The 16,927-nt window shown below is 40.4% G+C and overlaps 1 protein-coding gene across 2 annotated transcripts in view; it reads left to right on the forward strand.

Annotated features, from left to right (window-relative positions):
* Positions 1-16,927, forward strand: part of LOC5571507 (pre-mRNA-splicing factor ATP-dependent RNA helicase PRP16) — a 114,135-nt gene that overhangs the window by 27,304 nt on the left and 69,904 nt on the right. Inside the window, exons 4-5 of one of the 2 annotated variants that reach the window (XM_021848418.1) lie at positions 4,907-5,333; positions 5,398-5,567. In XM_021848418.1, coding sequence (XP_021704110.1) covers positions 4,907-5,333; positions 5,398-5,565 — 595 coding nt within the window. In that variant the 3' untranslated portion in view covers positions 5,566-5,567. Of the gene's footprint in view, positions 1-1,827; positions 1,891-4,906; positions 5,334-5,397; positions 5,568-16,927 lie in introns of those variants that run through there. The other variant, XM_021848419.1, reaches the window with a different exon arrangement.

Here is a 16,927-nt window from a genome sequence, read left to right on the forward strand (position 1 = left end):
CTTAACAAAAATGACATTTTTGCGTGTCTCAAGGATCAAATTATGTGTCTCTAGTAGATTTGGGGTCGCTGAATCTGATGCTGTTTTCAGAAATGTCCCAAAACGTCAAAGTTGTATAAAACACTGGTTTCATTGATGTTCACATGAAACCCAAGGTATTTCACAATTGGCATTCAGTTCCGTTTTTGTTATTCATAGTTGTATTCCCATAAATTAAAGTTTATTTCACAAAAAAAAATTAAAGTCTATGGTGGGGATCCAAAAAAATTCTTGAAAGTGTGTCGTCCATATCTTGTTGTTCTATAACATTATTTTCGACATTTCCCAGACAACCAAAATGTACGTATAACGAAATCACCTGGAGGCTTTATATGTGCAAAATTTCACTTATAAGATGTCGCGAAAAGGCCTTCTACGTACAAAAGTGGAGGCGATATGCGTGCATATATTATGTGATGAATAATAACATACAATGCGAGTGTATAAATATTCTACCGAACCAACCTGTGATCTTATGCGACTTAACTTATGATAACAAATGTTGATTTGACAGCTGCTACGGATTGATGCGACTTACTTTGTACGAGTGTACGAAACGAAACAAAATGTATAAAAGAACTCAGAAAAGAAGTGTTTTATGCGAGGAAACTTATCAAACTGACGAGTTTATCCACGGTATTTTGCGGGTTTGATGTAATTAGTATAAATAAACGAGTTGTAACGTGAACTTTCATGCGATTTCTGGTTGTCTGGGTTATCAATTCCATGATATTAGACCCATTGCAATGTAAACAAGTTGTTAAAATAAACTGCAGGAGAGGGGTCATTCATAAATTACGTCACGTACACAGGAGGAGGGAGAGGGTTTCAATGAAACGTGACTACAGTATTGGACAAAACATTCGCAACTTTTTCGATTTTCCATACAAAATTACCAACTTTGGTAAGCTAGATCTCAGTTATTTATGGACCGATTCGAATGAAAATTTAACAGAACATCAGAATTTCATTTAAATCGGTTCATAAATAACTGAGATATAGTTTATCAAATTTGGTCATTTTGTATGGAAAATCGAAAAAGTTGCGAATGTTTTGTCCAATACTGTACATTAAGAATTAAAATTTCAAAGGCGAAAGATGTATGCCAGCACTAAATCATTCAGTGACCTCAATTCAATTTTCTGCTATATTACGTAAGAAAGATACAGACTTACATACATAACCATACATGTTCAATTATGCGCACATACACCCTTGATACCAAAAACAAAATAAAATCTTAAGTAAAACATTTTGATTATAAAAAAAATCTACAGATGATTCAGTAAAGTCTACAAAAATATGCTATAAAACTTGCCAGCTGATAACAAAAACATAACTATCAAAATAGTTTTTCTGAGTCAAGTTATTAGTACACGATGTGGCTCGGATCTGACAGCGATACAAATGTATATTTGGCTATATCAGAAGTTCGTTAGTGCTAATCAAAAGTTTGTCCTTCAGCTATAACGTTGACATTACTGATACATATGGTCTTCTTCTGTCGGGTGTGAGATAACTGCGTTCATTTTTTAGAACTATTGTGATAAAACATATGGTCCACCGATAGAACCGAATCCACTTGGTTCAAGATTTTTGACACTAGAGCGGGCCAGAACACCTGGGGAGCATACGGAATCGTGCCCGCTCTAGTGTCACAATGCTTGGACCGAGTGAGTTCAGTTCATTGGTGGATAAGTCAATTCGTCGATTTTCCCGTTCTTCACTCCATTCAAATGACCATCTTCTTCATTCGACGGCTAGAAAACATGTGTTTTCTTTTTTCAGCTTTCAAGATAATTCATAAATGGTGTCAAGGTCCATACAAAAATGAAAGGAGTTTTGCATCCAAAATAAGCTATTGTTGCTTGACTCGATAGTAAGTATCCATTGTTTCGATCTACTTAGACCAATTTCTTATTGGTTGTTTTCTTGATTCCCAGCTAATAAGTTTTTTTTTTCGAAACTATCTCCTTTAGTTGATCATCTTTTACGAAGATACCATATTTATTTACCATCAAATATTTACCGACTAGCGCCATCATGAGAGTAACTTCCAAACTAAAAACGTTTTAGGCGAATATTTTCCTTTCGATTAAATCAGTGGACTGATATATAAGCGAATTAAATGTGTGCCCCATTTCCGAAGTAATAAGTTTTCAGGCGGAAAGGCCTCGTTTAGTTCTTCAACTTTGTCAAAGACACCAACATTGTATCCAATCACTGGATTGATATGTAAGCAAATAATATGTTTGCCTACTAGCGCCACCTTGGGAGAGCTTTCCAAGTTACTATGTTTCTGGGCGAATAGATCCCGTTTAGTTGAACAATTTTGTCGAAGACTGAGATATAAAAAAATTAAATGTTCGACCACTATCGCCATCTTGTGAATGTTTTCCGAACTAATAAGGTTTTAAGCGAAAAGGTCTTACTTTGTTGTTTAACTTTGTCGAAGACACCAACTTTGTATCTAATCACTTGACTGAGATATAAGCAAACTTAATCTTTACTCACTAGCGCCATCTTGTGTTTTACGAACTATAAAGGTTTTATGGGAATAGGTATCATTTAGTTGTTCAACTTTGTCCAAGACATAAATTTTGTATCTCATAACTGGACTATGATATAAACAAATAAAGTTGCACACTAGCGCCATCTTGGGAGAGTTTTCCGAATTTATAAGGTTTTATGCGAATAGGAATCATTTGTATCTCATAACTGGACTGAAATACAAGCAAATAAAATCATTGCCTACTAGCGACATCTAGTGAATGTTTTTCGATCTAATAATTTTTCGGTGAATAGAACTCATTCAATTAAACACATTTGTCGAAGAGGCAACGTTGTATCTCATCACTGAAATGAGATATAAACAATTATAATGTTCGACCACTAGCGCCATCTTGTGAGTGTTTTCCGAACTAATATGGTGCTAGGTCAGTGATTCCCAAAGTGGGCGAATTCGCCCCCCTGGGGGCGATTTTCAGGTCCAAGGGGGCGAAAATTTGTAAAACTGTATTTGGGGGGCGAAAAAGCTAGATAGGGGGCGAAAGTGATGGTATGGGAGATATTGTAAAACAGAAATAAACTCAACGTCTGTAAGAGACACTCAATTAATGAAATCATATACATTTGAGAAGTAATTTATTTGACATCTAACTATTTCATCTGTTCTTGTAAGTACCTCTCATTGCGTTCGTTTTTTTTTAAATAATGTAGACAAAACTGGACGATTGTCATTTAGATTCAAATGGTTTTTGCCAAAGATAAAGTGGTTTTTGCCAAAGATAAAGTATGTGATAATTTTTGGCGATATTTGAAATTTATTTCAGATTCTAAAATGAAGTAAAGTGATTTTTTGTTAGGGGATGTGCAAAATAAGGCAGCTTAAGTTCCTATAATTTCTCACGCATTTGTTACACTACTCGTTTTGATATTTTGTATACACGCATTCTATTCAGTATTTAGAGTACAAATCAGTTTATAAATCAAAGTATGTGATTTTGGTAAAAAATCGAGTTCCAAAGATAAAACTACTGAATATCAAAAACGTAAATCACCCTTCTTAAAAAAAGCCTTAAGTGAAATCAAATTATATATTATAATTTAGAAAAAAATTGAAAAGCACTGAATTAAAAAAAAAACATCTTTTTAACGTTATATTTCAGTGATCGAAGAGATGAAAAATAATCTGGGATTAGTTGCGGAAAATTGGTCAAATTCGAAGGGTTTCAATCATAATGTTTGAATTGAAATACCTTTCAAGCGTTATGATTGACTGTATATGAAGTATCCTTTGAATTTGACCAATTTTCGATACACTTATGATGAGATATTAATCTAAAATTCATCGTAAGTTTAACGCTTAATGCAAATGTTTGAATTTCATATCAGTGGGGCGATTCCAAAAAATATTGGTTTCAGGGGGGCGAAAGTCAAAAAAGTTTGGGAAACACTGTGCTAGGTGGATAGATCTCATTTAGCTGATCAATTTTGTCAAAAACACAAATTTTGTATCTAATCTCTGGATATGAACGAAACAATTTGTACGCTGAAAAGTTGTTTCATATGTTGATTCTACATGCGACATTTGTTGGCGTCTATGCGCCACCTGGTGGGTTAATTCTGAATTAAAAAAGTTACCAAGTGGAAGTCAAAAAACCTGTGATCAACTTTGCAGAAGACAGTTTTCTTCTAAACCTCTTTATTTTCAAGATGTTTGCACTACAAGTACTGTCCTATTTATAGGATATACGGTTTATTGATCTTTTTGTGATCTAGTCACCAAGCACGCAAAATAGAACTTTAAATTCAAATTTAGATACAATTTAGATGAAATTGCACAATAAAATTAGCATTCAATCGATTTTTTTAACATTATTACAGTTTCCATACAAAATTCTTTGTTTCTCTTAGGAGTGATCGGGGCAATATTGACCACCTAAGGAAAATGTCATGGAATGTATAGAAAAACAGTAAAAACTGTCGTTTAAATGCAAGTGTACTATAAAATATTTTCTTCCATGTTATGTCGATAATTAATGTTAACATCAACTTGAAAATTATTTTAGGAACATTTTTGAAAACCATGTTTTTTTGCGTGTTCACTAGGCCGTCCCTTATTTTTCGAAAATGCGAAATATTATACGTTCGTCGTTGTGAAGTGCTCGTTTTGGAAAGAAAAAAAAACAGGTTAAAATTTGAAGTCCGTACATGGACGCTAAGTGGTCCCCCAACGACCCTAAAGGATTCCTTAAGGCAAAACTTTTTGTAGAACTAAATTTCTTCGTTATTTTTCAACCAATCCAAATCCCCAAGCTAGATCAATCAATCCAGTGTACTAAAATGCAATCTCCTCCTCCCTCAGGTATTCATCAAACTGGTGCAACGAGCATTTTATTCACATCAAAGCCATGCGCAAGGTGCGGGAGGTTCGCCAACAGCTCAAGGATATCTACGTGCAGCAACGGCTCAAGGTGCAATCCTGCGGCACCAATTGGGACATCGTTCGGAAGTGTATCTGTTCGGCTTACTTCTACCAAGCGGCCCGACTGAAGGGCATCGGCGAGTACGTCAATCTGCGCACGGGTATGCCTTGCTACTTGCACCCGACGTCGGCTCTGTATGGTCTGGGCACCACGCCGGACTACGTGGTGTACCACGAGTTGGTGATGACGGCCAAGGAGTACATGCAATGTGCTACCGCTGTGGATGGGTTCTGGCTTGCCGAGCTGGGACCTATGTTCTTTTCGGTGAAGGAAACCGGCAAAAGCAGTCGAGAGAAGAGGAAGCAGGTAAGTCATTGCTGAAATTGGGTTGATCATTCAATAATCCATTATCTATTGTAACTCTTAACAGGCAGCTGAACATTTGCACCAGATGGAATCCCAAATGCAAAAGGCACAAGAACAGATGGAAAAGCAGAAACAGGAAGAAGTTGAACGTCAACAGCAACAGATGATCAAGCAAGAGATCATCACTCCGGGAGCTACTCCTAGGAGAACTCCATCTCGGATAGGCTTGTGAATGTAAGTATGTAAGTTTATCTTTACTTCAGTAATTTTTATTTACCAAAATAAAATCATAGTGTATTCTCAATTTGAATGCTTGGGATAAGATAGGAAAAAAGAAATTCCTTGTTAATTCTATTAACTCGCATTTTCCGTCAAATTGGGCTTGATACGAAGTGAAGCGACCATCACGGCAACGTGAGGACCGCTCGACAACGGACCAAATGTTTACCTTGTGAATGATCTCAGATAAATTCCTGGAGTATAACTTGCAGACCCTCCATCTTTATATTGATTTGAAGGCATCGTACGATTCAGTGGGAAATACCTAGTGTCTGAACATGGTTTTCTGGGGGAACTTCTGACGTTCCGTATTGCGAATGAGGTGTCAACTTCGTTTGAGACGTTAGATGAATTGAAGCAAGGAGACGCACATCCGAATTTACTGTTCAACATAGCACTCGAAGGTGCTATTAGAAGATCTGGTGGGCCGACAAACAGAACTATCATCACACGGTCGCATATGCTCCTTGGATTTGCGGACAATATCGACCTTTTTAGAATCAATCGCAGGTCAGTGGAGGAAACCTTCGTGCCTCTGAAGAGGGAGACAATGGGGATACATCTGACCATTAATTCTACCAAAACGAAGTACAGTGTTGCAGGTAGATATAGAGGCCTAGTGGTGTTGGTGCTGAGGTAGTGTTTGATGGGGATATGTTTGAAGTTGATTAAGATTTGGTTTATTTGGAACACTTGTGACATGTGAAAAAGAAGTTTCCTACGAAGTGCAAAGATGAATTGTGGCTGAGAGTAGAGATTTCTACGCATTACAAAATTAGCTTCAGTCCCGCAACTTGCAGACGGAAACTAAATTTGCCCTGTATAAAACATTGATGCTTCCGGTGGCTCTCTGCGGGCACGAAACGTGGACGTTGAAAGAGGCAGACCGGAAAGCCTTTGGTGTTTTTGAGCGTGAAGTGCTGCGGACAATACTTGGTGAAAAACTAGAAAATGATGTGTGGCGCTAACTTATGAATCAGGAATGAATATGAATCAAATGTATAAAGATTCGAATATTATTAGGCGTGTGAAATACATCAGACTTCAGTGGGCTAAGGGACCAGTGCGAATGTGAAAAAAAAAGAATTGCGAAAATAATATTCAGTAGGTATGGAACCAGATCAAGCTCCGCGACTTCTTGGAAGACCACGAATACGCTGGCTGTACGCAGTGGAAGAGGATCTGGCGACGCCATATGTTCGGGGCAACTAGAGAAGTACCGTCCAAGACCAACGAACATGGAGTTCTACAATACGCTCGGCAATGACGCGACGCTACGCTGTAACCATCAAGGTAGATATAAACTGAAGACTAAAATATATCAGAAGTCGAGCGAGTATAGAGAATAGCTTTGGGGTGAAGGCACCAAATATAGATAAGATCCTCCTAGCGGTGATACGGTGAAGGATCGTGGTAATCCAAGCAAGGCATCTTTGATTGCATGAATAACCATGTGATCACTTGAGGCGACTATGTACTCAAAGCTCGAAGACAGGACCCAATCGAATAGAGCAATTCATCGGTTTGGATGGGAAATCAAGCGAAGAAAACGAAGACGCGATAGTGTTCGAAAGAAGCAGGAAGAGTGTTTTTTTTTCTTTTTTTATTATTGAGACTTTTAGCCCTAGGCTAGTTCATCTCATATTGATAGAAAGAGTGGGGTTGTTTAGGAAAAGGGAAACCTGGTTAAAAACCAGGGGGATGGGGAGCTAACAGTTTTTGAAAATACATAATTATTTTTCTCTTCTGGTTCTTCAATGTTAAAATTTCAAATGTTTTCGATGTCCACCTCATACTTGGGTCTGTATCTGTTTGTCTTCGTGTTGCTTTTTCGGCATTCATTGTTGCAGTTGAGGATATCTCTCGGGGATCTATGTTTCGCGTGTTTGGTCTATAATGCGTCATAAATTTTAGCATCTTTAAAAAATTTAAGTAGCTTAGTTTGGCTATCTTAATCTTGACTGAGTGCTGTTTGAACACACATAATGCCGTGTTCTCTTCGTAAGAGCTCCAGACTATGACAACTGGCAATGAAATGTTCAACGGAGTTGTGGGTGTGGCAGGCTTCTATGGCTCCCATATTATGGGAGAGTCTGGTATGTCCCGTGCGTAGTCTGGAAAGGACAATTTGATCTCTCCGTGATGCTGGGTCGTCCCATCGTTCAACATTGGGTTTGATTTTCCTAGCAAAAATTGTTCGGTCTAGATGCCAACGAAGAGACCATGAGTTCCAGATTACTTTGGGTGTTAGTGGACGACTTTGTCGACTCCGATTTGATAGCAGGTCCACTTGTTCATTGCCGTGTATTCTACAGTGACCGGGCACCCATATAAAGGATACGTCAATTTCTTGCTCGTCCAGAATGCGTTGTATCCGTTGTATAAAAGGGTGCTTATTCATCGGGGATTCAATAACCTGTAGTTGAAATAATGTATGACTGTGAGTGAATGAGGGGGGTGTATGATTGGTAATAATGAATGTGAGGTGTTTGATTGGTAATAATGAATGTGATGTTTATGCGTGAGTGAAATTTGGTCCAATATTTTTTTTGAGACATAACAAAATTGAAAGAGAGACGTTTTAAATTGTTTAGTCTCTTTTGAATTCTGATGCGTAGTATAGTATAGAGTAAGTGACTTATTCTGGGTTTCTGATCATGCTCAACAACAATAGTGACAGCTAGAACGTGTTTATTCTGACGCATAATGGATAGACTCCACACGGATGTTTTCAAAATCAATTCAATAAATGGAATGAGAAGAAAAGTTTCACCTGATTTTGACATTATTTTGGAGTGGACAGGCTCACTCCATCAGTGCTATACAATCCATGAAAAAGAGCTCCTCTGGTTTCCACGAAAAATCATTTCATGGATTGTACCTAGTAAAGGTGGAGCAGTAGTCGCACTCATCGATGAAGACTGGACAGACTCACTTCATTAGTGCTATGCAATCCGTGGGAAAGAGCTCCTCTGATTACCATGAAAAATCATCCCAGGGATTGTAACTAGTACCCATGGAGCAGCAGCCGCAGTCAACATCAAAACAAAAAAACCTTCAGTTTTTTTGTTTACCCCGTCCCCGGGAAGATTGTAACCAACCGTTTTTATGGTTACAATTCAACCATAGTTTTCAGCTTAAACAGCTTGAATTTGTTTAAATAAATTGTATTTTTTTTGTAAATATTATTGTTAGTAAATGTTTAAATATAAAATTAATGTTTGTGATCCGTTTCCATAAACGTTTGAGTGACATTAATTATATATTTATTAGCCTATGTTGGTGCCAATATTCCCTTTTTAATGTTAATATTATTTCCGTTGTTTGTTTATATTATTTGTCATTTTGTTATTCAATTTAAAATACTATTAAATTAAAATTAAAAACTTCAACCCATTAGGTGGACTTTCAACCCACTTACCGGTAGTTTTCAGCACATAAACTAACAACAAAAAAAAGATGGCAGCTTGAATTGTGGGGACCATGCCATTTAAAGGGCTTGTTTGGAACAAAGAAAATGCTTAAATTATGTTTTTTTTTTTACTTGCGCATTTTATTCACTTGCGAACCACTGTGAATGATCGTTGCGGCCGATGTGATGCTCGTTGGTCGACATGTTCCACTGGGAGACGCTTCAAGGTGGAGGGGTGATGCTGGGACGGACGCAGCCGGCGAGGGGTTTCAACCGGATCCCTTTACGTTTTGGACAGGGAGTCCAGATTTTCTGCGGCAACTCGGCCCGTGTAACGGTGGGCCTGGCGTTTCACTTCAGTTTGGGCCCGGGGAACGGTACCGTGTGCACTTTTTCTTTCGCGAGTGTCTTTTGCCAATCGAGTGGGATTTAACTGTTTGGTCGGGATTACATGCGGTTTTTCCCTCCAGTGGTTCTACTGTTCGTGTCTCTTCTACCAATTGTTCGACACACACTATGCCAGTACCGCTTCTGGCAAGCACTTCCTCGACCTTTTACACTCACGACGTACGGCGTACGATTTCAGTTTTTTCTGGAACCACTGGATTCGAACTTCACTTCACACTAATCCCACTCGATGAATCGGTTAGAAATTTAACGATTTCGTGTGGCTTCGCTAACCGATACTACCTTAACTTTAACGTTTTCGAAACGCGTGGTCACTAAAGTTCACTATGTGACGAACGCTGCCGCTGTCTTCGTTCCTCCGGGCCAAATCACAAATTACAAGAGGACGCTTGGGAGTCCCAAGGTCTTATATATCTTTCCAGATCCCAAAAATCCGCCATATCATCTCCATGTCATATCCGTTCCGATGGTCCTTGCACCACCCCAGAGCGTTGATGACAGTTGATGCTGGTTGACATTTCTCCATACAAACGACGAGGGTATACATTCATTCAGTTGGTGCCATTTCAAATTTGAATATGTTGTATGCAAGTTCTTCTTATAATGTTGCAACATAATTTTAAGGAATTTAATTTTAATTTTAATTTAATAGTATTTTAAATTGAATAACAAAATGACAAATAATATAAACAAACAACGGAAATAATATTAACATTAAAAAGGGAATATTGGCACCAACATAGGCTAATAAATATATAATTAATGTCACTCAAACGTTTATGGAAACGGATCACAAACATTAATTTTATATTTAAACATTTACTAACAATAATATTTACAAAAAAAATACAATTTATTTAAACAAATTCAAGCTGTTTAAGCTGAAAACTATGGTTGAATTGTAACCATAAAAACGGTTGGTTACAATCTTCCCGGGGACGGGGTAAACAAAAAAACTGAAGGTTTTTTTGTTTTGATGTTGACTGCGGCTGCTGCTCCATGGGTACTAGTTACAATCCCTGGGATGATTTTTCATGGTAATCAGAGGAGCTCTTTCCCACGGATTGCATAGCACTAATGAAGTGAGTCTGTCCAGTCTTCATCGATGAGTGCGACTACTGCTCCACCTTTACTAGGTACAATCCATGAAATGATTTTTCGTGGAAACCAGAGGAGCTCTTTTTCATGGATTGTATAGCACTGATGGAGTGAGCCTGTCCACTCCAAAATAATGTCAAAATCAGGTGAAACTTTTCTCCTCATTCCATTTATTGAATTGATTTTGAAAACATCCGTGTGGAGTCTATCCATTATGCGTCAGAATAAACACGTTCTAGCTGTCACTATTGTTGTTGAGCATGATCAGAAACCCAGAATAAGTCACTTACTCTATACTATACTACGCATCAGAATTCAAAAGAGACTAAACAATTTAAAACGTCTCTCTTTCAATTTTGTTATGTCTCAAAAAAAATATTGGACCAAATTTCACTCACGCATAAACATCACATTCATTATTACCAATCAAACACCTCACATTCATTATTACCAATCATACACCCCCCTCATTCACTCACAGTCATACATTATTTCAATCTTACGCAGACATACTAGGAAATATTAAAACTTACGATAAGGTTAAATTTGAGGGTACCCTAACATGTAAGAGATTATCTCTCGTCTACGCATCTCGATTCATCGAATCACGTGACGACAATCTACTATGATTTCAGTGCTTCCACTCAAACGGTTTCCGTTGGTACCTCTCTTGATCGAAGAGAAAAAGTTTGGAAACCACTGATAGAAGACACCGACTATTTCAATGTGATATAATACAGGTGAGGAGATGCTTCTGTATAATACACAACTGTTTGCATGTATTGGTGCACCGCTAGCGTGTTCACTCAGCAACCCATTGAATTTTGACTCTGTGTGACGTCATACCGTTTGTTATCGAAAGTTTCTGATGCTTTGTTGCTAGCCACCCTCTCGTTACCAAGGTTGTTGTGTGTGTTGTTACTCAAACAAAAACATGAAAAAATTCAGCACGGGAAGATGGTACTACAGGTGATTTATGTAATTTAGTTATAACTTTTCTTTTATTTTAGGATGAAATCCACAAGAGATAGAACCGTAGAAGATTGCTATAAAATACTAGCCCGTAAAATACTGCGCCTCAAAGTATAATAATGAGATGGATGTGATTCTACCGAAATTTTGCATGAGATGATACGTCTACGAATATAGAACTGAGATATGGGCAAAGTAAATTGAACCGTGAATGTGTTTCTGAAAAATAAGACTCCTGCAGCTGCAATCGACTTATACCTAGACTTATACAAATTGTACATTTAAGTGTTGGCTGCATATTTCTACCGACAGAGTGATAACTGGACTAGCTTCACTATATTGAGCGTTTTATACTCACTTACATCATATGATTGAACCCGTATGACGTCACCCATCTTCCCCTCAATGTTTTGATTTTACACTGTACTAATACAAGCACACAACGACTTTCTCCTCACCTTTTCTATATCACATTGCGACTATTTATCGTTTTGCGGTTGATGGCTGCGTACTTTTGCTCCGCTAGCGCCACAACCCTGAATGTCGACTCAATGATGTTTCGGTTTCTAATCTGTCAAAGCATTCATTGACAGCTAACAACGAATCACTTTTTTTTGTTTTCACATGAAAACTAAATTTGACGCGAACAGATGCAACTTTTTGCAACCAGGTGAGTATTTTGATTAATTGATCGATTTTATGGTTTATTTTTAGGTGTTTCTGAGGAAAAGAGGATCATACCGGGCACACGTGAAAAGATTGTTTGCGTAGCTTCGAATGAATGCAGCTAATGAAGACTTTGCTACTGTGCTGCTTTGAAAAATAAAAGATGCTGAGAATCGTGTTTTATTATCCCGGCTTCAGATGAATGGCAGGCCAAACACCGAGGTTTTTACCTGTGAGGTCCTCTAACTCATATGATGAGCTGCCGTGTTTGTTTTTTACGCGGCAAGGAAGATATTGGCGGCCGTATTTGGCGTTATAGTGTTCCGTTGCATTGGACAGTTTCATGTTCCTCCGATACACCAGCTGTCCCGGAACGAAAGCTTTTGCAAACCTTCGATGACGAAGATTATATGTGCCGGTTGATGAATCGTGAGCTTTGGCTAAATTTTTCTGGACGGTGCCGTACAGATCGGCAAACATCTGTTGTTTTCGGGCTTCTCGCTCTTCCGGAGTAAGTTCTTCGTCGTGGCGAGCTAAACGATGATCGGTTCCAACTTCCGACATCTCGTGACCGTGAGTAACGAAGAACGGTGTGTATCCAGTCGACGAGTGAACGCTCGAGTTGAGAACCATCTCGATTTCTGGAACCTTCGTGTCCCAAAGACGCTGGTCTTCTTTGACGTAGGTCCTAATCGCCGCATTGATTGTCCGATTTACTCTTTCGACGGGATTAGCCTGTGAGTGGTACCGGGAATTCAACCAGTGCGTGATTTTGTATCGATCTATGAGCTCTTTGAACTCTTTCGACAAAAAGCAGCTACCGTTGTCGGTTATAATGACTTCTGGTACAGAGTTTCGGTGAAACCATTGGTCCTTCAAGATCGCACACAAAGTTGAACTCCCGATACTTCTCACAGGCTGAATCAGCACCCATTTCGAGAAGTAATCGGATACAACCAATAAATACTGGTTTCCCCGGCGACTCCGAGGAAGAGGTCCAATGTAATCGACCGAAATAATCTGCCAGGGGCGTGAGGCGAGACGCATTTTGCCCATTTCTGGTGCCACTGGGACAGATGCAGCTTTGACCTCCTTGCAGGTTTGACATTGCTGGCAATATCGACGAACTTCGCTTGCCATTCGCGGCCAATAGTACCTTTGGCGAATTCTTGCTATGGTTTTGTCGTAGCCTGGATGGAACACGGAGTCATGACACTCCTGCAAGACTTTGGGAATCTCCGCTTCTTTTGGAATCAATTTCCATTCGAAGCGATCATCGTAAAGGTGATCTTGAGCGGCAACGAACTTATAAAGCGTCCCGTCTTCCACCTTAAAATCAACAAAATCATCCGGCTTGCTCGTTACCTTCTGTAACATGGAGTCGTACCAAGGTGTAGTAGGTGAGTTTTGAACTGCTGCCACACTACGTGACAGGGCATCTGCTACCACATTCTCCTTCCCCCTTCGATGCACGACAGTCATGTCATACTGCTGCAAGTCAAGTGCCCATCTACTACATCTTGATCCAACTTTCCATTTTGTGCTAAGAATGTGAGTGAGCGCGGACGAGTCGGTGATTAGGGTGAAGTGATAACCCTCGACGTACCCACGAAATGCTTCAATAGCGAGAATAGCGGCTAGAGCCTCTTTTTCCGCCGCATGATAATTTTTCTGTGGGGTAGTCAATTTGTGGGAAAAGTACGAGATTACCCGTTCTCCGTCTTCTTGCTGCTGCGTGAGTACCCCTGCTACCGCCACATCGCTCGCGTCCGTTTGGATGACAAACTCCTTTGAGAAGTCAGGACTGCCGAGTATGGGTGACGTTATGAGACATTCTTTTATCTCGCAAAAGGCACGTTCCGCGTCATCATTCCAACGAATGACTTTTGATTTTGTCTGCAGCAGGTTGGTCAAAGCAGAAGTGACCCCGCTGAAGTTTTGGATGAATCGGCGATAGTAATTCGCCATTCCTAGGAATCTTCTAAGTTTTGTGACAGTATTGGGACGTTCATAGTCCACGATTGGGCGAATTTTCTCTGGATTGGCCCTTAATCCATCCGTACTTAGAAGATATCCTAGGAAGGGAATTTCTCCAACTCCAAACTTGGACTTTTCGAGGTTTATGCTAAGGTTTGCCTCCTTGAGACGACGCGCAACCTCAATGAGAAGCTGCACGTGATGCTCAAACGTTTCCGTGACTATGACGATATCGTCAAGGTACACGAAAACGTTCGGTTCCAGTACACCATGTCCCAAGACGTTGTCCATCAGCCTGGCCAAGGTGGCTGGGCTGTTTACAAGGCCAAAAGGCATTCTGGTGTACTGGAACAACCCTTTGCCCTGTACACTGAATGCCGTGAATTTTCGCGATCCTGGCTCTAAAGAGACCTGTAAGAACGCTTCTGACAAGTCGATAGTAGTAAGGTATTTCGCTTTAGGTAGCTGTCCCAAAATACGGTCAGGGTGGGGCAAAGGGTACGCATCACGCACAGTCCTCTCATTGATTTTGCGCGCGTCTAAACAGAGTCTTACTTTAGTGGGTTTGATCACAGGCACACAGTTCAACGACCATTCGGAATTGCTGCGCTCAATTATCCCCACATCCAACAGTCTCTGCAGCTCCACGGCCACCAGTTCCTGTGTCTTTGGAGACATTACATAGGGAAATTGCCTTACAGGCGTCTTGCCCTTCCACTCCTCGCTGATTTCGATCTGATGCTGAGTGAGTGGGGTAATGGTTAACTGCCCTGCTCTCGCTGGAAGAAACAGGTGCTTGATTTCTTCAATTCGGCGACTTTCTTCTTCCGACAGAACCGAGTCGTCGCAAGACGGACTTACTAACGCCACATTCCCTGGATTCCCCAGTTGCTCACATGACTGTATTGTGGGCTGAATCTGGAACTTTCTCCAGAAGTCCATGCCGCAGATACAATCAAGCGACAGATTTTGAACTACCAGTGTCGTGACGATTTTAGTTCGGTTACGAAAACGGAAAGGAAGATTTGTTTGACCGAGGATTTGAAGTTCATTTCCGCTTGCTGACTTCAGCGCGACATGACTAGGGGGACGGTGAAGCTTTTTAGGTTTTAATCTAGTAAATAAGTTTTCACTAATGATTGTAAAATTGCTTCCACTATCTAGCAGAGCTTGTAGTGAGAATCCATAGACCTTAACGGCCACGAATGGTCGATTGTCGTTAGGAAAAGGGTAGGTGATTTGACAAATTTCGGTTGAACGTTGGTAGAAGTCTTCGGTCGCAGGTTCCCAGAAGACTGATGGGTTCGAATCGGTGTTGATGGGCGTTACGCTTCTTGGTTCGGCGGACGGCGATTTTCGTTCGCTCTCGTGCCGTTTTTTAAGCAGTAAGGGCAAAAGCCAGTGGGGAAACCGTGCAGACCACAGTTGTCACAGAAGAGCCGACGGGGCTGTCGGCACATGACAACGTGATGGCCTGGTATACCACAGTTGAAGCACGTGTTTGGACTTGGAGGTTTATGCCCGTTTACAACCTGCTCAAGAGTAACTGGTGGTCTGTGTGGCCCTGTATTTCCCGAGGGACCAGGAATTGGTGATTTTGTGTCGGAGCTCCTCGAAGCTGTGGGAACTGATGCGGGTTTTTGAGACGTATGTGGGGAGTCAGGAGTTGTATTTTGCGCTTTGGGTTGTACGTTGGGTGGTACATTACGATTAAATTTGTTTTGATTACCGGGTGGGCCCTTAAACGACCCTGCAGGACGGTTTGGTTGTTGTGATTGTGGCTGAAATGCCTTTTGACGGTTCCGACTAGCATGTTCGTTATTTTCGATTGCTTGTACGGACTTCTCGGCACCGAATACCTTATTGTACGCCGAGAAGTTCAGCGCGTCGAGTTTTTGCCCTGCGGCCACGAGGGTCTCCAGATCCTGAATTGGAATAAACGTCATCTGCCTTTTATAATCCACTCTCATATTCTGCTGCAGAATAGCCACCTTTTCGTGTTCGGGTATCTGCACACACATCGTCCTGAATAACTTCTCCATTTCAAAATAGTATTCATGGAACGATTCCTGCTTTTGCTGACGACGCTGGTAAATTTTCATTTTGATCAACGCGTCCAAATCTGGGTGCATGTAAGTGCGGCGAAGCTCAAACACCAAATGCTCCCAGTTCATCAGACGTCCTGTTGATCTTTGGGTCATGTACCACTTCAGAGCCGATCCCGTGAAGAGATGTACAGCGGACTCAAACAACTCCCGTTCTGAAACGTGTTCAGCAAGAGAAAGGGCTTGCACCAGTTCTAGGAACTCGTTTAGTCGCAGACCCTGATCATCGCCACTGTATTTCGCTATGTTCCATTTAGAAACAGGCAACGAATGACGTGGTTGATAAGAAGCTGTGTATGGGGCAGAATTGAAAGGAACTCGAGCTAGTGGTGGGTTCCTAACCGAGCTTTGTGGAAAATTTGGTGAATTTTGGATTGTTGTACCGGTGAGTGAGTGGTTTTGAGGTGCGAATGGAGAGTTATGATTAAAAACTGTCGGGACTGGTATTGAGTTATTTTGTTGATAAGATGGTTGTTGGGGAAGATCAAAGGGGGGGAAATTGCGGCTATTGCTAGCTGAATGGAATGGATTTTGAGATTCATGGGTGGAAAAGCTATTATTATCATATCGATGTGTGGGTGGATTAGGACGATAACCATCGTATGGATCAGTTTGAATGGCCATATCAACTCTCTCATTACGCTTTGCCAACTCATTCTCCAGACTGATGATCCTTG

This window comes from Aedes aegypti, chromosome 1 (genome assembly GCF_002204515.2).
Source record: "Aedes aegypti strain LVP_AGWG chromosome 1, AaegL5.0 Primary Assembly, whole genome shotgun sequence".
Lineage (NCBI taxonomy): Eukaryota > Metazoa > Arthropoda > Insecta > Diptera > Culicidae > Aedes > Aedes aegypti.